Source organism: Theropithecus gelada, chromosome 7a, assembly GCF_003255815.1.
Source record: "Theropithecus gelada isolate Dixy chromosome 7a, Tgel_1.0, whole genome shotgun sequence".
In the NCBI taxonomy this organism is placed as follows: Eukaryota; Metazoa; Chordata; class Mammalia; order Primates; family Cercopithecidae; genus Theropithecus; species Theropithecus gelada.
In genome coordinates, this window is record NC_037674.1 from 41353393 (window position 1) to 41377458 (window position 24066).

The following is a 24066-nucleotide window of genomic DNA, read 5'->3' on the forward strand; positions in this document are numbered from 1 at the left end:
GACCATGGTAGCTAGGAATTCCAGGACTCAGTTTCCCCTTTGAGCCTCCTTTAGCGATGAAAGTTTGAAGCCCCACGCATCGCGACTCTCGTGCACACCGCCCTTCTTGGGTTCAGGGACGGGGAGCCGCCCCCGGAAGTACTTCCCCTTAAAGGCTGGGGCCTGCCGGAAGTGGCGCAGCGGCAAGGAGGGGCTCTTCACCCAGTCCGGCAGTTGAAGCTCGGCGTTCGGGTTACCCCTGCAGCGACGCCCCCTGGTCCCACAGATACCACTGCTGCTCCCGCCCTTTCGCTCCTCGGCCGCGCAATGGGCACCCGCGACGACGAGTACGACTACCTCTTTAAAGGTGAGGCCATGGGCTCTTGCACTCTACACAGTCCCCGTTCGGGGACCCGGGACACTCTCGGCGGACGTGCCGGCCACCCGTGCACGGATAGAGGCCTGCCTCAGCCCTTCCTTTTTGTGCGGTTCCGTCTCCTACCCAGCTCAGCTTCTCCCCTCCTCAGACAGGGGTCCCCATCACATGCCGGTCTCTGAGCGACCTCTCCGTGGGCCTTGGCTGGCCTCACAGCCCCTCCCTGCGTGTCCTTCCCCTGGCGGACTGCCTTCTCGCATATCGTCGAATTCCTTTCCCCGGGTTCTGCGGCCCCGCCGCCCCTCCCACCATCTCTCTTTTCGGGTGTAGCGCCCCCTCCCCCTCAGCGTACACCTTTCCCGGCTGGCGTCCTCTCCCGAAGCCCCTCTGACGGGTTCTTCGCTTCCCTCTTGGCCTTGCCTTCGGTGCAGACTCCCACTACAGGTCTTTTCTTATCTGCCCCCTTTCCCCCTCTAGCGAGCCTCTCTTCTGCATCTCTCCTCCCCTCGTTCGGCCCCCCTCTAAGCTTCTTGCATCCCGGGTCCAGGACCCGGTAAAATCTGAGCGGGCCAGGGGTCCCCACCCCCACCCTCCGCCCCGCGGTTCTCGCGGTCCTTAACCTTCTCTGACCGCTCCCTCCCCCACTCCCCATTTGGCAACTCTCTCTACCTTCCCTCCCCAGATCGTGTTTAGAGCTCCCTTGTCTCCGTTGCGACCCGGGTGGTGGGAGGGTAAGAGGGATCGACCATCACCCAGTCGCGCACTTGTCGCAGTGACCCGGCAGGCTGACATTACTTCCCACCTAGCCTTTTATTTTCTTGCTCTCCCTACTCAGTGGCACACAACCCGGGATAACTCTTTACTCGGTTCGCGAGAAGAGGTTGCGGATGGGTGGTGGCTGTTATCCTTGCCAGACCTGAAGGCCCGGTTCCTGAGCAGGAAAGGTTGTGCGCTGCACAAATACTAGCTTGCTTTATCTCTATGGACTGGTTGCTTCCTGCTGCAACACTGGGAGGATCCAACAGGAAGGGAAGAGCCCTAGTTGGCCACATACCTTTCCCAAAAGGTTGGGGGTAGGAAGGAAGTTGTGTGCTCTTTTGGTCACATTAAATATTTATTATAAGGTACGGAAACATGTAGTGCCCTTGAATAGAACATATCGGAGGGTCAGGGTTGGTTAGAAAGAATTGCTTATTGGTTGAGTCCGGAAGGAATCCAATTTTTTTTTTTAGTCAACGAAGATAAAGGGTACATTTTTCAATGAGAAGAGAGTACAGTAGATGCTTTTATTGTTCAGTGAATGTACTCTCACTCTGATGCTCTTTCTCTGCTCCTGAATTGGGAAGGTAGCCATCAGTAGTGTGCCGAACAAAGATCATTACCACTGAGGAAGAAGCCATTGCTATTAAAGCTTTACTGTGGAGGGTGGAGTTTAAAGAGTGTTAAGCATGGTGACTGTTTCTGTCTTTGCCATTGGGTGCTAAGAATGATTGACTAAACCAAGCAGGAAAGATTTGTTTGCTTTCCCAATACTTTGCAAATCTTGTTATACTAGCCTGCTGTTGTACTCTTGTCGTCTCTTACGCCTCTGACCCAGAATATTCTATTGTATAGGGTGAATACTTTTGGTATCCCCCCTCCACCCTATGCTGGAAAGTACTTTCAGGGTACTTAGTTCATTTTACAAATACAAAACTCAGACCTGGATTACAGAAAGTATACTATAGCATACGTTTTGCCGAAGGTATCTGAGATGATGTGAAATTATTTGAATCTCTTGAGACTTTGGGGTTAAAGGGAGGTTTGTGTTTTAAAATATGGTATAATGGTAGTGTGCCTTTATAAAGGCTGTCTTTGAAGTAATTAATTCAGAACAAGATAGACCGTCAGGGTATTTCTCCTATTTGGTTTGAACTGGAATGTTGGTTATACAAGGTCCTTTTATTTTTTAACAAAGAATATTAAATATTCTGAATTGGCCTAAAGTATTTCAGCTTTTTGATTAGACCATCCTTCTAGCAACGATTGAGAGCACCGAGCTTTGGAATTAACGTAGATTTCGGTTTAGATCCTGACTCAGGTCTTATATTTACTGTATGACCTTGGAAAAGTTAACTTTTCTGAGTCTCAGTTCTCTCATTTATGTAAAGGAAAATACCTGTCTCTTAAGATTGTTGTGAGAGTTAAATGAGACTATTTGTAAAATTTTAACCATGAGGACTCAATAAATGGTAATAATGTGAAAGAAGTTACTGTGGTTTTGTCAGTTTTTTTTTTTTTTTTGAGACAGGGTCTCGCTCTGTCCCCCAGGCTGGAGTGCAGTGGCACAATCAAGGCTCACTGCAGTCTCAGCCTCCTCAGGCTCAGGTGACCCTCCCACCTCAGCCTCCCTAGCTACTCTCTAGCTCCTAAGAGTAGCTGAGACTACAGGAGTGCAGCACCACGTCCAGCTAATTTTTTTTTTTTTTTTTTGTAAAGACAGGGTTTTGCCATGTTGCCCAGGCTGGTCTCGCACTCCTGGACTTAAGCAATCCACCTGCCTCAGCACCCCCCCAAGTGCTGGGATTATAGGCGTGAGCCAGTGTGCCTGGCCTTTGTCGGTTTTTTGAACCTTAAATGTAGGTTCAACTACTACAGCGTTTAAATATTATTAAAAAAACATAAAACTGGAAACTTCTAATGCATTTTATTTTTCCATGGGTTATGGTTTCATTTTGTTGTGCATTTTGCTGTTTAAGATAGGGTGTTAAAACTTCTGCTGAGGAGGATTTCTACTTTTTTGTTTTTGAGATGAAATTTTGCTTTTGTTGCCCAGGCTGGAGCGCAATGATGCGATCTTGGCTCACTGCAACCTCTGCCTCCTGGGTTCAAGCGATTCTCCTGCCTCAGTCTCCTGAGTAGCTGGGATTACAGGCATGCACCACCACGCCCAGCTAATTTTGTATTTTTAGTAGAGACGGGGTTTCTCCATGTTGGTCAGGCTGGTTTCGAACTCCTGATCTCAGGTGATCCACCTGCCTGGGCCTCCCAAAGTGCTGGGAGTACCGGCATGAGCCACCGTGCCTGGCCAGATTTCTAATTTTTTAAAGCTCTTACAGGATATGAGTCACTTTTTTCTTTTTTTTTTTTTTAACTTCAATACTGATTATTTAGCCAATTTCTTATTTATACAAGTATCCTGCTTTAAAGTGAAGAATGATTTTATTTTAAAATAACTTTATTGTACAGAGATTTATTCACTGAGATGGACTGCAGCTGTTTGTACTTAGATTTAACCTAGCAAATGCAATAGTTGAGGAAATTGGAGTTAGTTTGTAACTAACAAGTTGAAAATAAAGGGATATTTTAATTAATAGGGGATGGAGTGGTCTAAATAGGAATGTAATGTGGGACGAGCAGTACAATTATTCTAAATTATGACCTTTATTTAAGCCCAGTAGTGAGACTTTTGGTGGGAGGGAATTAGTTTTATTTTATTTAAACTTTTTATTTTTAAAACTTTAATTTTGTATTTACAAACAACGTGGTTAAGGCCCTGTGGGACGTAAGTAAGCATCAGTCATAATTTCTGTTTACAAATATTGTGTGGTAGGCACCAATCCAAAGTTACATTTTCTGAAAATACCTGGATACATAGTCTATTGCTTAAGACATTTTCTTTTCAATCACATTGGAAGTCAGTAGTAATTAACCGTCAGCTGATTGTCAGTAGAAATTATCATGGAAACTTTGCTGTCTTGCATCTTGTTAGTAGTTTTTCTTTCACAAGTTTTGGTTGAGCAGCTCAGATTCTGCTGAATCTGGAAAAACTTGTCTAGACTTGAGCTTTATTGTTTGCATTATATATATAATTCTTCCTCTCTCTCTCTCTCTCTCTCTCTATATATATATATATATATTTTTTTTTAGGCAGGGTCTCCCTCTGTTGCCCAGGCTGGAGTGCCATGGCACAGTCATAGCCCACTGCAGCCTCAAATTCCTGTGCTCAAGAAATCCTCCTGCCTCAGCCTCCCAAGTAGCTGGAACTACAAATGTACTCCACCATGCCTGGCTTCTTTTTTTTTTTTTTTTTTTTAAGACTATCCTACTTACAGAAATAAAAATTTCTTTTTTGTGGAGATAGGGTCTCCCTACATTGCCCAGGCTGGTCTCAAACTCCTGGGCTCAAGGGATCCTCCCACCTTGGCCTCCCAGAGTGCTGAGATTACAAGCATGAGCCACTGTGTCCCACCTTGAATGCATTGTATATTAAAAACTTTTGAGGAGGTTGGACTATATGAATATAGTTGAAAGAATAGAAATGTCTCGAAATTTATGAAAACCAGAATGAAAATTACCAGTTATTCTTTCAGGTGGTAACTTTTAGGGTTGAGGTACTGTCTTTGATGAATTATATTTTGGTCCAGTAAATTAGTTTGCAAGAGAAAGTATAAAACTAAATGTAGTTGAAGAAGCAGAAATTTTAAATTAAACAATGGATAATTAATACGTATGTTCTGCTTTTATGCATTTAGCAGCTTGATATTTAGTATTAGGTATTTGCGATGATACTCAAATACGGCAGATGTCTAGCTGATAACTTTTTTTTGTTTTTTGAGACGGAGTTTCACTCTTGTTGCCCAGGCTGGAGTGCCTGTGATTTCGGCTCACTGCAAAACCTCCGCCTCCAGGTTCAAGTGATTCTCCTGCCTCAGCATCCTGAGTAGCTGGGACTACAGGCATGCGCCACCACACCTGGCTAATTTTGTGTTTTTAGTAGAGATGAGGTTTCTCCATGTTGGTCAGGCTGGTCTCGAACTCCCAACCTCAGGTGATCCACCCTCCTTGGCCTCCCAAAGTGCTGGGATTACAGGCATGAGCCACTGTGCCTGGCCTAGTTGAGATAACTTTTTAAAACATTCATGAATTTTGAGTTATTTTCAGATTAGAGTGCTTTTTTAATAGTGTTAACGTTAATTGGTTACATTAAGAAAAAAGTTCCCTTACTATCTTTATGACGGCATAAGGAGTTGAGATTGGTGAGATAATGAACATAATCATTAAAAGTGGAGGTCAAAAGGGAGGAAACCTAAACTTGAAAGTGCTGGAGTTGGCCAGGCATGGTGGCTTATGCCTGTAATCCCAGTACTTTGGGAGGCCAAGGCAAGTGGATCTTTTGAGTCCAGGAGTTTGAGACCCAGCCTGGGCAACATGGCAAAACCCCGTCTCTACAGAAAATACAAAAAATTAGCTGAGTGTGTTGGCATGTGCCTGTAGTTCCAGCTACTAGGGAGGCTGAGGTGGGAGGATCCTCTGAGCCTGGGAAGTCTAGGCTGCAGTGGGCCCTGTTTGTGCCGCTGCACTCCAGTCTGGGCGACAGTGAGACCCTGTCTCAAAAAAAGAAAGAAAGTACTGGAAGATTTTTTTTTTTTTGAGACAAGTTCTGGCTCTATTGCCCTAGCTAGAGTATAGTGGCTCACAATCCAGGCTCACTGCAACGTCTGCTTCCCAGGCTCAAGCCATTCTCCCACCTCAGCCTCCTGAGTAGTTGGGACTACAGGCATACATCACCATGCCTAATTTTTTTTGTTTGTATTTAGTCATGTATTTTTTTGTATTTACTTTTTTTTCGTATGAGTGATTCAAAGGCCATTTCCTTAGCAAACATCCAGCCTTTTGTACTAAGAAGCAACAGTAAATGTATCCTATTGATAGTAGACTATTAACCGAAACTGAAATTTGACTTCATATCCAGAATGGTGGACCTTGGAAACTAATACATCAAATAACCATCCTATGAAATTGAAAGTGCATTGCTTTTGTACATCACTTTAATAACTTTGACATTTTCTTCTGATAGCAAATAAAAGCATGTATATGTTTGCCATAGCACCTTTGACACCCTGTAGTTGACTTTTTAGTTAGAAATAACCACTCTTTGTGCTGCGTTGGATTCACTGTCTTCTGAATGATTTCTTGCTGAATCAGCTGACTGAGGAAGCCAGAAAGATACACATTTGATAATGTACTCTGTCCAAGGCTGTCCAGAGGCCAGCTTATATCCGCTCCTGTGGCAAGGAGGGAGTGTGTAATGGACTGTCTTTGCCCTCCTACCAGAGTGCAGTGAGCTTTTAGTTTTTACCGTTCTTTCCACTCGTACCACCAAATCCCAGTCTCTTTAGTAAGGAATGGTCTTATTCCTTGGCCTTATTTTTGTATGTTTGATTTTCTAGTCCTGATGTCTAAATCAATTAACTAGTTTAGATAGATAAGAAGAAGTCTTAGTAGTCAAAAGTAGGAACGAATATAATGTTTCCTGAAATGCTGATACCAATTTTACAAAGGAAAAAATGTCTAGCTCAGATTCTATAAACCTGTGAACTCATTTTGAACTTTAAATTCAGATAGAAAATACCTTAAAACAACTTAACTGCCTGTTTCTCCATTGTTTTTGAAATTCTTAAGTGTAATACCACTTCGGGTGAAAAAGAATCTCCATGTATCTACTTAGTAAGTAAACTGCTGCCTATAGAAATCACAGGAAGCAAATTCATCTAATCAAGACCTATTTTCCAAAAAATCATGGAGTCATAAGTGAAAGTGTATGCCCTCCTTGCTTTGTTTTATTTTTATTTTATTTTATTTTTGAGACAGGGTCTCGATGTGTCGCCCAGGCTGGAGTGCAGTGGCACACTCTCAGCCCTCTGCAACCTCTGTTTCCTGGGTTCAAGCTATTCTCATGCCTCAGGCCCACAAGTAGTTGGGATTACAGGCACCCACCACCATGCCTGGCTAATTTTTGTATTTTTATAGAGATGGGGTTTTCACCATGTTAGCCAGACTGGTCTCGAACTCTTGGCCTCCCAAAATGCTGAGATTACAGGCGTGAGCTACCACGCCTGGCACTTGGTTTGGTTTTGACTCACAGTATGTCAGAATTATTAGTTTCCTAGTACCCCTGTTTATCTTTAGTGGGGTGGGTTTTTTGGTAGAGGGGTCTTTAACTTTGAACCAATCTGATGAATACAACTACTAAAGGTCATTTTAGTTTCTGTGTTCTGTATGGTAAAGTTTATAAACCCTGTGCCTCGTATGTTAAATGTTTTTCATATTGTCTAGGTCTGAGTCCTGAGGTCACACCCAGTCTTTGACGAAACGAAGTGTATTCATTTTGTCCTTCCCTACCCACTAACAGCCTTTGTTGTTTTCATGTCTGATATATTACATTTTAATATCATAAATTGTTCATTTAGTTTAGGATTTATCTTTGAAGTTATTTTCTAAAGTAGTAAGATTGGCATAGCATTGATGGTAATTAATGCCTGTCATCAGTGCCAAGTGCATCTGTGATTAAAACTGCATGTTTAAGACAGGATACTGTATCTGTGCTAAGCAGATGATGTGTGGAAGTCATACAGGTAGAAACACGCTGAAAAGAATAAATCGATTTTATTGATTGGTAACTGGTCGAGAACATGGGGTTCAACCCCCTGCCCCCATTCCTTTTAAAAAATCATATACCTTATTTTTCTTGCTTTATTTACTCTGAAGCCAAACTTCTTTGTGTTGAAAGCATAGTGGTATTCTGAATGTGTTTGCCTTGTTCATCTGACATTAAGTTCTTTGTCTTTCCAGTTGTCCTTATTGGAGATTCTGGCGTTGGAAAGAGTAATCTCCTGTCTCGATTTACTCGAAATGAGTTTAATCTGGAAAGCAAGAGCACCATTGGAGTAGAGTTTGCAACAAGAAGCATCCAGGTTGATGGAAAAACAATAAAGGCACAGATATGGGACACAGCAGGGCAAGAGCGATACCGAGCTATAACATCAGCGTAAGTCTCACAGTTTTTAAGTTCTGTGAAATGGGTTGCCAATGAGTGAATTAGCTGACTTTTTGTATTGGAAAAAGAACTCTTTTTTCCTTTTAAGAATTCTAGTATTAGGAATCCTTAGAAATTTCTTTATAAGTATGTTTTTAAAACTCATAATTCATATTTTGAGTTCTTCCTGGTGTTTGCTTCTATCTTGTGGTTGTTTTCTGATATTAAATATGTTTCTGTTTTCAGATATTATCGTGGAGCTGTAGGTGCCTTACTGGTTTATGACATTGCTAAACATCTCACATATGAAAATGTAGAGCGATGGCTGAAAGAACTGAGAGATCATGCTGATAGTAACATTGTTATCATGCTCGTGGGCAATAAGAGTGATCTGCGTCATCTCAGGGCAGTTCCTACAGATGAAGCAAGAGCTTTTGCAGGTTAGTGATAGGAATTCCATGATATTTCTTACCATTGTGTCTTGTGGTTTTGATACCTTTCCCGTGAGAGTAATAGGTTATAATAGTTTCCAAAAGGTAAACATGAATGCTTAGCAAGAATTGTTTTGAAAGTTTGTGATGACTGTATAGCTTTTTTGCTTTGAGTCATTAAAACAGGAATATTTTTCCACCAAAAAATGAATATAAACATTGTGTATCCTGTCTCTTTTTCTGTTATGTTTCTGTGTTTACAAAGGCTGCTGTACATGAGCTCTATGTGAGTGAAAGGTAGAGGCTCAGAGTGTCAGGGACCAATAGGGATGCAGCTGCTTAGAAGCTGTAACTTTTTGGCTTCATAAAGAATTCACATGTCTCTTGCCCCTGTTCTGGTAGGGACAGCAAGCCAGAATACAACATTGTGCATTTGTGGCTAGTGAAAGTCTTGCCTTTGCTCTAATGCTGATGCTGTGGATAACTTTCTGTAACAGTTTTTTTTGATTTCCCATGCAAGAATAGCTTTATTGTAAATAATATAGCTACAACATTCTGACTGGATATTATAGCCAATGTGGTTGATGGAGAGGATAGCAAGAGATGGAAATAGCTGGCCACTGGATACATTTTTACCACATTTTAAGTGGTGTCATTCATTACTAGTGAGTAGTATTTAGATGTAATAAGTATTTATTTTAATTAAGGAGCCAATTGACATTTTCTCACTTTTTTTTTTTTGTTTTTTGTTTTTGTTTTTGTTTTTTTTTGAGAGCCAGGATCTCACTCTGTCACCCATTCTGGAGTGGAGTGGCACAATCAAGGCTCACTGCAGCCTTGACCTCCTGGGCTCAAGCGATCTTCCACCTCAGCCTCCTAAGTAGCTGGGACTACGGGTGTGTGCCACCACACTCAGCTAATTTTTTGTATTTTTTGTAGAGACAGGGTTTTGCCATTTTGCCCAGGCTGGTCTTGAACTCCTACGCTCAAGCAATCCGCCTGCCTTGGCCTGCCAGAGTCCTGGGATTACAGGAGTGAGCCACCATGCCCAGCCCTCTCACTATTATTTTTAATCTATTATTGTGTAAATATTAATGTGTAAGTAGGGTTGGGCATGGTGGCTCATGCCTGTAATCTCAGCATTTTGGGAGACTGAGGCAGGAGAAGTGCTTGAGGCCAGAAGTTCGAGACCAGGCTGGGCAACGTAGTGAGATCTGCATCTCTACTTAAAGAAATAATAAAGTAAGTAAGTAAATAAAGTGTAAATAGAGTGGTTCCCTTAATGTCTCATAAGTTGAGGAGGTCTTAAGTTTTAAAAAGTTCTGTTATTTTTCCTTTCGAGGGCTTGAATATACCCTATTCCTTGTTTTAAAACTTGACAATACTGACATTTTTGTGTCTCCTCACAGAAAAGAATGGTTTGTCGTTCATTGAGACTTCTGCTCTAGACTCTACAAATGTAGAAGCTGCTTTTCAGACCATTTTAACAGGTAAGACTTGCATTTTCAGATTATACCAGTAGGAACTAGAAGTTTTAGGAAGGTAATTTATTTATTTATTTATTTTTTTGAGATGGAGTCTCGCTGTGTGGCCCGGGCTGGAGTGCAGTGGCGTGATCTCAGCTCACTGCAAGTTCCGCCTCCCGGGTTCACGCCATTCTCCTGCCTCAGCCTCCCGAGTAGCTGGGACTACAGGCGCCGCCACCTCGCCCGGCTAGTTTTTTGTTTTTAGTAGAGACGGGGTTTCACCGTGTTAGCCAGGATGGTCTCGATCTCCTGACCTCGTGATCCGCCCGTCTCGGCCTCCCAAAGTGCTGGGATTACAGGCTTGAGCCACCGCGCCCGGCCTTAGGAAGGTAATTTAAACAAACTAATCAGCAACTAAACTATGTATCAGCCAAGAATGACTATCATTTGAGAGCTACTCTAGCAAAAGCTGTTTAGAGTCCAAAATTGACTACAACCCTTGCTCACTGAGCTTCAGTTGTCCTAATTCATCTGATTTATAGTGGGAAAAATACTTGGAAAATAATTCATTCACTTCCATGATTACTTCAGTTCAGGTATTACATTCTTCATGGTCACAAACACAAAGTAATGTTTAAATGTACTTTTATAAGGTAAATATTGAGATCCCAGCTATAGAAAGATATAAATGCCCTTTTGAAATTTAGTAAAGAAAAAGCTAGGGAAAAAACACATTTTTAAAAATTATAGTGACAAAATAAAATTCTTCTATGATACAGAAGAAAGGTATCACTTGCGTATTCTGTATTGTGCCATGGGAGATAATTGGTGGATAAAATCAGCCAATGATTGCATATAGAAAAGTTTTAAAAAGTAGTGGGAAAGAGATGGAGTTCATGCTGATTTGGAATGTGAATGACCAGGTCAGCCTCTGAGGTAAGAAGTGTTCACTCATATTTATCGTGAAGCTATTAAAATAACCAGATTATTAGTGAGATAGTCTTAATCTTCTAATGAGTACTTTGATGGGTTGTTTTTAAATACTTTTAAATTGTATATTACTTTTAAGAACTCATGATTTAAAATATCTTAATATATAGTACAGTTTTACGTGGCGTTGTTCTAAAAACTCTATACAGGGGTGTGATTAAATGGGTTTCCAATTACAATATAACAAGTTTTGATTTATTGTTCGTATGCAGCCCCTGTATTAGAGATTAACAGATTTTAACTTTAACATATTCTTTTACTGTAAAAATGTAAGTGTAAAGTCAAAGAGGTAAGATTTGGAAGCCTGACTTGGGTTCTAGTCCTGGCTCCTCCACTTACTATTAGTTCTACAATCTTAGGCAAGTTACCTCACCCTTCTAGGCCTTAATTTCTCCATCTATAAAATTCATACATATTTTGAGGAGTTTTGTTATTTCCTTTTTGAGAGAAGTCTTATATTTATAAAATCTTCTGATAGGATTTGACTTGACTTTTGTGACCTAAAGGTTTTTTTCTCGGTAACCCTTAGCAAAGAATGGTTTGTCACTGCCCTAGACTTAAAAAATGAGTACCTGTAAAGTACTTATCTATCCCTGGTATATATAGAACAGTTGGTAAATTAGTAGCTAAATAGCAATTAAGGCATGAGAAAATTGGTGATTTATGTACCTATTTTATTATAATTGTTTTCTATCAGAATAGTGCTGGGGTTGGATAAACAGTCTTTGGAACACAGTAGCTTTCCTTTAGAACGTTCTCTGTCAAAGTTTCACTGATTGTTTTAAGCAAGTAAGAGTTGATTAAATATGCAGTATGTCTGCAAGTCTTTGTTTTCTTTATATCCATTTGTGTGGATTTTATTAAGTCAACATGTAGAGTGCTAGATTGAGACCCAGGAGTTCTAGGGCATTACATCTTTATCACTTTGCTTCTACTCCCTGTTTAAAGTCATTGAACCTCCCTGCTCCTCAGAGTCATAGTCTTAAAACATGTGAATTAAATTACCTTAAAGATGTGTGAGCATTTTAAGGCCTCAGAAAATCTCATCTGAAAAAACTTTTTAGACAGTCCTCATTGTTGGAATATTTTTTATGTTATATCAAATCTCCTCTGCTATAATTCTGGCCCATTTATTCTGATATTAAGTGAAGATGAGCTCAAGTCTTCCATCTGCAGTTAAGTATTTTATGCATCATTTTGTAACATTGAACTTCTGATCTGCTCAAACGTGAACTAGTCAGTACTTAAAATTGAGCCCTTTTGTCTTTAAAGATGAGAGCCAGGCATGTTGATGCACGCCTGTAATCCCAGCATTTTGGGAGGCTGAGGCAGGCGGATCGCTTGAGCTCAAACATCCTAACACCTGTAGAACAACACAGATGTCTGTTGCCACATGCAGTGATCTCAAAAGTTCAAAACCAGCCTGGGCAACATGGTGAAACCCTATCTCTAAAAAAAAAAAGAAATATTATCTGGGCATGGTGGTGTGCGCACCTGTAGTCCCAGCTGAGGTGGGAGGATTGCTTCCACCTGGGAGGTTTAGGCTGCAGTGAGCTGAGATCATGCCACTACACTCCAGCCTTCGGGGCAGAGTGAGATCCTGTCTCAAAAAGAAAAAAAGATGAATGTATGGTTACTTTTCTTAAAATTCACTCTAGATTGAACTTTTGTTACAGCTTAATTGTTGCTTGAAAGCAAAGAAGACTTTAGTTTCACTTGCTACCACTTTTCCTTTCTATATTCACTATTTCCTCAGCTTCCTGCATAAATCTCACTGTTGGTTTGTAGGATCAGAGATGTGCAGCAGACATCTGTGTTGTTCTGCAGGTGTTAGGATGTTTGTTCTAAACATTCTTCCTCCTGTATGCCAGTGGAAGTGTGAATGCATAGAGAAAACAGTAAAGAGAATAGTAACTATTGCACTTGATTCTGCCTTAAATGTTAACAGTCTTAAGGGAGTATTTACGTTGTATTTTGATATTGCTGAAAGAAAAAAAAGCTTTAAAATTTTTAAAAATTGAGATGGGGCCCAGTCTGATCTTGAATTCCTGAGCTCAAGCCATCTGCTTGCCTTGGCCTCCCAAAGTGCTGGGATTATAGGCATGAGCCACCATGCCCAGCCAAAAATTTAAGTTGTGAAATTATATATCAGAAAATTTACATGTTACTTCAGAGTTAATTGTGTTGTTGGTTTCAGAATAGACCCATGGCATTCTTGACACCCATGAATTTGAAAGTGACTCCATGAGATGATTTTGCTTGATGGTATTTTTTAGAGGTAGTTTACTAGTATGAGAGTGAGACTGGTAGATTGCTCTGCCTTTGAATTTCAGTGCAGCTTTGTCTTTTCTCAGGTTCACTAAAGGATGTTTTTAATGCATACCTTTTACTTTTTGCTTTTAACTTTGCATTTTCACAATTTCAAATTTAAAGAGATTAAAATAATAGTAAAAAGAATTTGCAAATATCCTTCACCCATATTCTACAGATGTTAATATTTTACCACATCTGCTTTATCCTTTCTCTTCTCTCTAAATATATACATATTTTTTTCGGCACCATGTGAGATTAAGTGGCAGACATGATGACCCTCATCCTTGAGTGTTTTTCAGTGTATATTTTGTAAAAACAAGGATATTCTCTTTTATAGCTACAGTATAATTATCAAAATCAGAGAGATAATAGTGCCACATCAATGTTTAATTACAGACCTTATTCAGATTTTCCCACTTGTTCCAATAATACCCTTATTAGTCAAAGTCCAAGATAAGGTCATGCATTTCATTTAGCAGTCATATCTCTTTAGTCTCCTCTAATCTCGAACAGTTCCTCAATCTTTTGTTTATTGACCTTGACATTTTTGAAGGGTACAATCCAGTTACTTTGTTGTGTACCTCATTTTGGGTTTTTCTGATTTTTTTCCTCACAATTAAACTCAGGTTATACACTTTTGGCAGGAACACCACAGAAGTGTTCTCAGTGCACCATGTCAGCAGGTTTGTGATAATTGGATGTCTTATTAATTACCAGTGATGTTAACTTTTACCACTTGGTTAAGGTGATGTCTGCTAGATTTCTCCATGTAATTAATATGTTCAGGATGTCTTTTTAGTATAAAGGCTATATTCTTTTTTTTTTTCCCCTGAGTCTTGCTGTGTCAGGCAAGAAGACTACTTCCTAGGTTCAAGCAATTCTCGTGTCTCAGCCTCCTGGGTAGCTGGGATCATAGGCCTGAGCCACCATGTGCTTCTAGTTTTGTATTTTAAGTACAGATGAGTTTTTACCATGTTGCAGGCTGGTCTCTAACTCCTGGCCTCATGTGATCCGCCTGCCTTGGCCTCCTAAAGTGCTGAGATTACAGGTGTGAGCCACTGCCCTGCCTTACTCTACTTTTGGTATATCAGAAAATTTCCATTAAAAAATGTTAAAGAAAGAGAGATGCATTAACTGAATTACTACATTTTTCAAAATTAAGAACTAATTTCTCAGAAGTTGAAAAACAGTAAGATGTAGTCAACTGAATATGTAAAGTAACAAAAACAGACAGCAAGAGTATCTTTTCTTAGATTCTTTTGTGGGGAAAGGGGAGTGGCTAAAATTTATGTCTGAGAAGGTTGACGGTTCAAATGTGAACAGGCATTAAGGAAAGACAACTAGGATACAATAAAGACAGGCTACTAAAATTAAAATTTAAAAAAAGGATATGTAATCTTTATAGATTTTGTTTCAATGAAAAAGGATGGGATGGGAGTGTGCCAAGGCTAAAGAGAAGGATTTACCTTCGGTCATTCAGTCAGATGAGTGGCTAAGGAATAAAGAATTAACTTCATCTTTAAGCTTTCCCTCTGATCTCAAACTGGGAGGCTCTTCTTTTTTCAAGTGTAAATTGTGTGTGTAAATTAAGATGAAATATGTGACCCACTGTAAGTTTTAACTTCTTTATAAATTGTTTTAAAGATTAAATTAGGCTGGGCGCAGTGGCTCAAACCTGTAATCCCAGCACTTTGGGAGGCCGAGACGGGCGGATCACGAGGTCAGGAGATGGAGACCATCCTGGCTAACATGGTGAAACCCCGTCTCTACTAAAAAAAAATACAAAAAACTAGCTGGGCGAGGTGGCGGGCACCTGTAGTCCGATTCACTCGGGAGGCTGAGGCAGGAGAATGGCGTGAACCCGGGAGGCGGAGCTTGCAGTGAGCTGAGATCCGGCCACTGCACTCCAGCCTGGGCGACAGAGCGAGACTCCGTCTCAAAAAGAAAAAAAAAAAAAAAGATTAAATTAGGGGAACCAAAACAAAAAAAAGTTCTTACATAAAAAAACAAATATATGTAAAACTGGAAGAGAGGGAAAGGCAGACTTCTCAAAGAACATAGAGAAGTAAATAATTAAAGAGATCTCATTACAAAGCAAGAAATTTGAGCAGTGTTGGTGTCTGCAAGCATACTGTTTTTTAGAAATGGATTACTGCTGCATTTACTCCAGTTACCAAAAAGGATGTCTGCTAATAAAAATGCCACCAAAGCAATAAAGAGTGATTGGCTTTAAGAGGTTCCACAAGTAATTCACATACTTAAGTCTCTTGTGGCTGGGTGTGTCATTAAAAAAAAAAACAACAACAAAAACCTGATAAGAAAGTAGGAAGCAGGTAACTTCTAGCTTTCTGATTAGAGGAGGTTATTTCATTGTGAGTTTTGTGGGGGTGGGGGGTAGGAACTTGCTACACTAGATCTATTTCCCTCTTTCAAAGGCATGTTCTCCTTTAAAACCAAATGAATATACCAATTCCTATGCAGTACCCCCCCCACCGTTTTTTTGTTTTTGTTTCCTCTTTGGAGACGGGGTCTCACTCTGTCCCCAGGCTGGAGTGCTGTGGTGCAGTCTCAACCTCACTGCTTACTGAGACTCTGTCTCAAAAAAAAAAAAAGGCATTCTCCTACATAATCACAATACCATATGTTGTATCCAAGAAATTTAACATTTATACAGTTTTTTTTGCTTTGTTTTGTTTTTTTTGTTTTTTTTGTTTTTTTTTTTTTTGAGACGGAGTCTCGCTCTGTCGCCCGGGCTGGAGTGCAGTGGCCGGATCTCAGCTCACTGCAAGCTCCGCCTCCCGGGTTCACACCATTCTCCTGCCTCAGCCTCCTGAGTAGCTGGGACTACAGGCGCCCGCCACCTCGCCCGGCTAGTTTTTTGTATTTTTTAGTAGAGATGGGGTTTCACCGTGTTAGCCAGGATGGTCTCGATCTGCTGACCTGGTGATCCGCCCATCTCGGCCTCCCAAAGTGCTGGGATTACAGGCTTGAGCCACCACGCCTGGCCTGTTTTGTTTTTTTGAGACAGAGTCTGCTCAAAAAACTGGTGGTGCTATCTCACTGCAACCTCCCCTCCTGGGACAAGCGATTCTCCTGCCTCAGCCTCCCAAGTAGCTGAGACTATAGGTGGGTGCCACCACACCTGGCTAATTTTTTTTTTTTTTTTGTATTTTTAGTAGAGACGGGGTTTCACCATGTTTGCCAGGGTGGTCTTGATCTCCTGACCTCGTGATCCGCCCACCTCGGCCTCCTAAAGTGCTGGAATTACAGGCATGAGCCACCTTGCCTGGCCCATTTATACAGTTTTTAATGTGCAATCCATATTCATATTTATTCAATATACTAATAATGTCCTTTATAGATTTGTTTTTTAATTAAAAATTCAATATCCATTTAAAGATCACATGTATAGGAGCCAAGGGAAATGTCCCTATTGCCCTCCGAAGGTTTGCTGAAAGCTCTCTGATACAGCTTTGCACCTTCCTTTTTTTTTTTTTTTTTTTTGAGACGGAGTCTCTCTCTGTCGCCCAGGCTGGAGTGCAGTGGCTCACTGCAAGCTCCGCTGCCTCCCGGGTTCACGCCATTCTCCTGCCTCAGCCTCCTGAGAAGCTGGGACTACGGGCGCCCGCCACCACGCCCGGCTAATTTTTTTTTTTATTTTTGGTAGAGACGGGGTTTCACCGTGTTCACCAGGATGGTCTCGATTTCGTGACCTCGTGATCTGCCCGCCTTGGCCTCCCAAAGTGCTGGGATTACAGGCGTGAGCCACCACACCTGGCTGTGCTTTGGACCTTTCACAAGGTCCAAACGATAGGTAGAGGTTAGGAAGAAAAAGAATTCTGCTGTATCATTTTTATATCATTTACATTTCTTTTGTGGGAGAACTAAATAGAAACCTCTGAAAGTTTGCTGGAAAATCAACTCACAAAAGGCAGATTAATTGGAAAAAAGGCATACAAAATTTATTAACATGTACACGGGGAGAACCAGAGAGATGACCCACCTCCTGATGGCATTCAGAAGCTTATGCCATTCTGGCAAAACAGGTTATGAGAAGGAGGAGAAAAGGAATTCTGTTGAGGGGATTACTGGGGAGGATGAATGGATCAGTGGACAGAAATTAATTGGTACATTGTCTCGTGAAAGAGCCTGTTTAAGTGTGGTTACATTCTTGGTCTTACAGGGAGGGGAAGAAAAAATAATTGTTCCTTTTGGTGGGTCTGGATCTCAGGCAGGTGAAGGAACTTCAGCTTCATCCTGTGCTGGGGAGAGAGGATGAGGAGGGGCAGAAGGTCAGAGAGACCTTGAGACTTCTTTAGTTCAGCATATCAAAGTGCCATTTTGGAGTATGGGTTTCTGAGCCTCAACAGATGGATTTGTTTTGTATCTGGGATGTTGAATAGAGTAGCCACAGGTTACTATTGAGTGCTTGAAATATGGCTAGTTGGACGAAGAATTGGATTTTTTTTTTTTTTTGAGATGGAGTCTGGCTCTGTCGCCCAGGCTGGAGTGCAGTGGCCGGATCTCGGCTCACTGCAAGCTCTGCCTCCCGGGTTTGCGCCATTCTCCTGCCTCAGCCTCCCGAGTAGCTGGGACTACAGGCGCCCGCCACCTAGCCCGGCTAGTTTTTTGTATTTTTTTTTTAGTAGAGACGGGGTTTCACCGTGTTAGCCAGGATGGTCTCGATCTCCTGACCTCGTGATCCGCCCGTCTCGGCCTCCCAAAGTGCTAGGATTAACAGGCTTGAGCCACCGCGCCCGGCCAGAATTGGATTTTAAATTTTATTTAATTAAAATAGGTGGCTACTCCGTTGGATAGCACAAATTTAGAACATTTATCCCCATCTCAGTCTGGATTTATCTCATTATTTCCTCATGATTAAATTAGTTTTAAATATTTTTGGCAGGAATACATGGTGTCCTTCATAGGAATACATTGTGTCTTTCGTAGTACATCATATTAGGAGGCTAATTGTGTTAATTTGACACATTTTTAGAATTATCTTGCTTTTTGAGAGTAGTTTTTTTGGAGGGACAACTGGGAGAGTAAACAAAAATAAGGTACATTTTCTGTTCTTAAGGACTTTATAATCTAGTCAGAGGGAACAACTTTTAGGCAGTGTGGTATAAGACCAAATGTGTTACATACAGATACTTATTGTGGAGGAATTTAGTGACATTCATGTAGTTATTTATCACAACACATATTATATGTTGCAGTACAGCAGTAAGGCAGACACAGTTTTGATCCTTACAGAGTTTAACATTTAGTGAAAAAGGCAGACACTAAATTATTTTTGTTAAGTGTCATGAAAGAAAAATAGAGTTTACATATAACATCTTAAGTTGCCTGTTTTGTATCATTCTTTAATTACAATTTAAGTTTTGTTCAGGAGGTCACTGATAAACACATTATCTTCTTTTCCCTTCCAAGAATCCATTGGGATTTTAGCATGTTTATTAAGTTGTACTCTACCGAATGCATCTGATAGTGCAAATTTATTTATTTATTTATTTATTTATTTATTTATTTTTGTTTTTTGAGATGGAGTCTTGCTCTGTCGCCCAGGCTGGGGTGCAGTGGCCGGATCTCAGCTCACTGCAAGCTCTGCCTCCCGGGTTTACGCCATTCTCCTGCCTCAGCCTCCTGAGTAGCTGGGACTACAGGCGCCCGCCACCTCGCCCGGCTAGTTTTTTGTATTTTTTAGTAGAGACAGAGTTTCACTGTGTTAGCCAGGATGGTCTCGATCTCCTGACCTCGTGATCCGCCCGTCTCGGCCTCCCAAAGTGCTGGGTATTTATTTTTTTGTGTGGTACAATGTCATTGTGTGTAGGCAGTTTTTTTTTTGTTTTGTTTTTTGGGGTAAAGGTAGACTGAAAATACTCTTATGGTTTACTTCAAATCCGTAAGTCCATAAACTATGTAATGCTATTGGTTTACCTCTTTTATTTATTTATTTATTTTTTTGAGACAGAGTCTTGCTCTGTTTCCCAGGCTGGAGTGCAGTAGTGCGATCTCGGCTCACCACAACCTCTGCCTCCCGGGTTCAAGTGATTCTTCTGCCTCAGCCTCCTGAGTAGCTGGGATTACAGGCACCCGCCATCATGCCTGACTAATTTTTGTATTTTTAAAGAGACAAGGTTTCACCATGTTGGTCAGGCTGGTCTTGAAGTACTGACCTCAGGTGATGTGCCTGGCCTGGTTGACCTTTTTAAGGTCTCTTTAAACAGAGATTTATTTGACTGGTGAACCTTTCCCTCTGAAATGGAAAAACCTTTGTTTCTTTTCTTACCCCAAGGGCAATTGTTAAAGGGTTGAATCTAATCAGTGACTGTTTGAAAATAAAACTTTAAATTTATGTATTCTCTGTTCAGTTTCCTTATGGTCTTTGATGCAAATATATCTCCTACCTCTATGTATCTTTTATCCTAACTATGATAGGTTATTCACGCTAAGTATTGTGATTTCTTTTTTCCTTCAGAGATTTACCGCATTGTTTCTCAGAAGCAAATGTCAGACAGACGCGAAAATGACATGTCTCCAAGCAACAATGTGGTTCCTATTCATGTTCCACCAACCACTGAAAACAAGCCAAAGGTGCAGTGCTGTCAGAACATCTAAGGCATTTCTCTTCTCCCCTAGAAGGCTGTGTATAGTCCATTTCCCAGGTCTGAGATTTAAATATATTTGTAATTCTTGTGTCACTTTTGTGTTTTATTACTTCATACTTATGAATTTTTCCATGTCCTAAGTCTTTTGATTTTAGCTTTATAAAATCATCTACTTGTCCCGAATGACTGCAGCTTTTTTTCATGCTATGGCTTCACTAGCCTTAGTTTAATAAACTGAATGTTTGGATTCCTCAATTATTGTTTACTTTTTATCATGGAAGCCTGTCACTGTACGTAGGACATAATAGAACTTGATCACTTGAAGCTCAGGCCTATTGGTCTTGATCAAATCAAACTAAGAAGACCTTAGAAATAAGCTACCATTTTGCCACAGAGCAGCTTATCGGTAATACACTCTTCTCTCAATGCAGTGTATATTTCCACAAATATAAGAATTGCCCTATAAACATAGCAGGATTTTGAGAGCTTGAAAATTTTCCATTATCTGGACATGAATTTCTAAAATGCCTTAATAGGTTTATGTAGTTGAGTAAATTTTGTTTTTTAATTTTTGTAAGCATCAAAGTTGATTAGAGAGGGGGGCACTTTTTCTGGAGAATTCTCTTAGTAAACACAAGAGATTGTTACGGTTTCATTAGTAGTATGGTTATGGGGCCGTAAGTTAAACAGTGCTGCCTGGCAGGCTGGGAACTGGAGGGACTTGTGGAATTCCATCTCAGGTGCCTCTGTTGCAATGATCAGGCAGCCCAAAAGATTTAAATGATCTATAATAATTTCCAAGCAGTAGATGATGTGGCCTTTTATTGCTCAGGCAATAACTGGTTTAATGCTGGTAGTGTCAAATTTTGAAGTGTTAATTTTGTCTTAAAATCTTCAGTAAGTGAAATGCAACCTAGTTTTATCACCATATCCACCAGCAGGCATGGATAATTATTTTAACAATGCTAATATTTGAGTTTTGCAGTATATTATGGAATATAGTCCAGTTAAATCTTTGGTTTCAGTATGTCTGAAGAATACAGTGAGAGGTTAATTTTTGCTCAAGTGGTACCACTTAAAGGCATGTATTCTTTTAGTATGTAAAATGAAATAGTACCTTGAGTTTAAATAGAATGCATTTTAGGCATTGTAGAGACCTGAAATAGTTTTCTTTCACTACATTGTTGAAATCAATGAAGCAATTAGTTTCTCATTCAGAAATGTGCACACTAATATTTAGTTTTGCTTTCTCGTGGATAATATTAAGCACTTTGCAGTTTCCTGGAAGTGGTGTGTCAACTGCAGTGATACTATTCAGGATGGTGGGAAATCCCCCGAAATATGTATGTGTGGGCTTGCTTAGATTACTATATTTCATAGTTAATCTTTTGTCTCTTGCAGTGCTCATGATGTGTGGGGCACACGGAAGGCATTGCTGTAGTCAGTCATTTTGGTTTTCTTCTATAGCCATTTTATTATTTTAGTGTATTGGTTATGAAGATAATATTATCTATTTGTAAATTGCTACTTTGTATTTTATGCATGCTCTGTAATTTGATTTTTTTTTTTTTTTTTTTAGTTATTGATTTGGAATATATTCACATTCTAATAAACAGTTATAGGGGGATTATTTCTTATGTTGTCAGATTACATTTTTCCTTTGAGTGCTTTGGATGCAGCCGTGGAATCCTGATGTAAAAGCATAGGTTCTTGCATTACTGAGTAAACATTGAATTGGGAGCATCAGTATGTGAATTCAGCTTTGATTTTAGACCTGCAGTTCAATTATGTTTTTCTTGGAAAAAGTATGTCCAAAAACATTAGGAAAGTAGTGTGTACTTTCATATATAACAGAGTCACCAGACCCAGGAAAAGAATCCATCTCTATTTTATTGAAAGTTGGTGGTAAATTTTTTACAAAGTAAGGAGAAAGGAGAAAAACTAAATAGTGAATTGAAAATGAATAAAGTAACTTAGAATTTTTACCCAAGTGTAGACCTAAATGCTGCTTTGGGTATGGTTGGATCTTGGGAGAATTCCAGGAAATATTAGATATTAGAAAATGACTTCAATTGCATTTCAACAGGTGTCTTTGTTCTGAGTAGTATCTAAGGAGACAAACTGTCTCAAGCAAGAAACAATACATTTTTAAATATTTTGACAATTCAGGGCTTACGGCAGTTTAGAAGTATTTTGCTACTTGACCTTGATTTTCAGTTATTTTAACTTTGAATTTTTAAAAAATTTTTATTTATTTATTTTTTTTGAGATGGAGTCTTGCTCTGTCGCCCAGGCTGGAGTGCAGTGGCGCGATCTCCGCTCACTGCAAGCTTCACCTCCCCTCCTGGGTTCATCCCATTCTGCGTCAGCCTCCTGAGTAGCTGGGACTACAGGCGCCCGCCATCACGCCCGGCTAATTTTTTGTATTTTTAGTAGAGATGGGGTTTCACCATGTTAGCCAGGATGGTCTCAATCTCCTGACCTCGTGATCTGCCCGCCTCGGCCTCCCAAATTGCTGGGATTAAAGGCGTGAGCCACCGTGCCCAGCCTTGAATTATTTTTTTTTAACCTGTTATATAGTCTCCTGAATAGTTAGTTAGCCGTGGTGCCTTGATTTAATCTTACGTCATTGTTCTCAAATGCCATGATTTCTTTTTAATAGTAGTTGTCATTATGTAAGGGTAAGTTATTGCCCATTGCATTGACTATGTTAAATTGTAATTATAAGAAGAGGTGCCAGCTAGTGACCTTACATCAGTGATCTTTTAAGTTCTGAAGGGTTCTGCAGAAAAGTTAGACTTCTTGAGTTTGGGTTGCCCATCAGAGCTGGTCACATTTCTTTGATCGTTGAGAAAATGAATATCTTAATTTTTGTCTTTGCTGACTTGTATTTATAAAATACAAATGCTTTTAGTGGGCTTGAGCTATTGTTATAATCTCTTCCATCTACCTTAGAGAAGAAGCTGTACTACTTAGTTTTGGCCCACACTGGAAGCAAAATAATTCAAAGGCTGGGTGGATAATTAAGAACTTATTCTAACCTGTTAGGTTTCAGTTTAGGGGGCTTGCTTTGTTTGTTTTAACAGAGGAAAAAAATATAAATTGATTTTCTGATGTATCACAAATATCACAAACCTGGAAAACAAAACAAAAAATGAATTTTGTAAAAGGTTATGTATGACTTCCATTTGTTCTATAAAAAAAGTGAACAAACATTGTGAAAGGATCCTCTTCCACCACATCATTTAATAGGTTAGCAGAACAGATAGGGAGCTATGACACTAGCGCCAAAGAGAGATTTTTCTTCTGGTTGAGTGGTGCTGGTGCCACGCCCCTTTCTGGGATTTGACAGGTCTTTCCTACTCACCTATACAATGTGCCAAGTAAACTGGAGTTGTCATTCTAATGTTTTAAAGAATGATTGGTTCCTCCCAAACTGTAGGAGGTTGATGGTAACAATAAAGTGATACAAAATGTTAATGTCATTATAACTTACGTAAGGGAGACCATTAGGCTGAGAATCAGTATGATTGAGGTTATCTATTCTCCTGAAAAGTGAATTGGAGAATAAAGAAAGAATATTTGAAAGGATGTTGTGTACTAGGCAATATACTAGCATATATTAGAAAATATGGTAAACTGTGGGTTAAAAGAGTGAAAGTAGCTGGTATGATAGAGCACTGTACTGAGTAACGAAGAGTTTGTAGTCATGGCTCTTGTGGTCATTTCATTTTTGAGCCTCACATTCTTCCAATTAATGAGAGTACCAGATTAGATAAATTCTGGGGATTCATCCCAACTCTAACTCTGTAATTCTCTGAATGAACTCTCTCTTTTATTAAAGCCAAATTATTAACATTCTAACTCAAATTTAAATTTAATAGAGAAGTCAAAATGAGGTATACACTTTGTGGAATGTTTTTGGTCTTATCACAATAACCTGATTAAAATGGTACCTTTATTTCCATGTTTACTCCTTTAAATAGGATGAAAGCTTTCAGAACATTTATTTGCAAAATAACTGTCAATATCAATAATATGCATCAAAGTACCATATATGCTAAGGGGGAGGAGCACTTGATGGGCTGCTATATTAATTGTA

The 24066-nt window shown here is 40.0% G+C and overlaps 1 protein-coding gene across 6 annotated transcripts; it reads left to right on the forward strand.

The window, feature by feature from the left end:
* The first annotated feature begins 6 nt into the window (after positions 1-6).
* Positions 7-21710, forward strand: RAB11A (RAB11A, member RAS oncogene family). 6 transcript variants are annotated; one of them, XM_025389512.1, is made up of 5 exons: positions 7-346; positions 7970-8165; positions 8400-8593; positions 9994-10002; positions 19858-21710. In XM_025389512.1, the coding sequence occupies exons 1-5, from the start codon at positions 307-309 to the stop codon at positions 19884-19886; spliced, it is 468 nt and encodes a 155-aa protein (XP_025245297.1). In that variant the 5' UTR covers positions 7-306; the 3' UTR covers positions 19887-21710. The 6 variants fall into 6 exon arrangements, with proteins under 6 accessions (XP_025245297.1, XP_025245294.1, XP_025245293.1 ...); XM_025389509.1 differs by lacking the exon at positions 9994-10002 and adding an exon at positions 10048-10074 and having other exon boundaries at positions 19835-21704; XM_025389508.1 differs by having other exon boundaries at positions 9994-10074; positions 19835-21594.
* Positions 21711-24066: the final 2356 nt, after the last annotated feature.

Excerpts from the sequence above, each read along its gene's own strand:
- RAB11A (XM_025389508.1), top strand. The coding sequence starts at position 307 with ATGGGCACCCGCGACGACGAGTACGACTACCTCTTTAAAG. Across the intron at positions 347-7,969 it reads GTACGACTACCTCTTTAAAG|TTGTCCTTATTGGAGATTCT; the intron begins GTGAGGCCATGG and ends TTGTCTTTCCAG. Across the intron at positions 8,594-9,993 it reads TGAAGCAAGAGCTTTTGCAG|AAAAGAATGGTTTGTCGTTC; the intron begins GTTAGTGATAGG and ends GTCTCCTCACAG.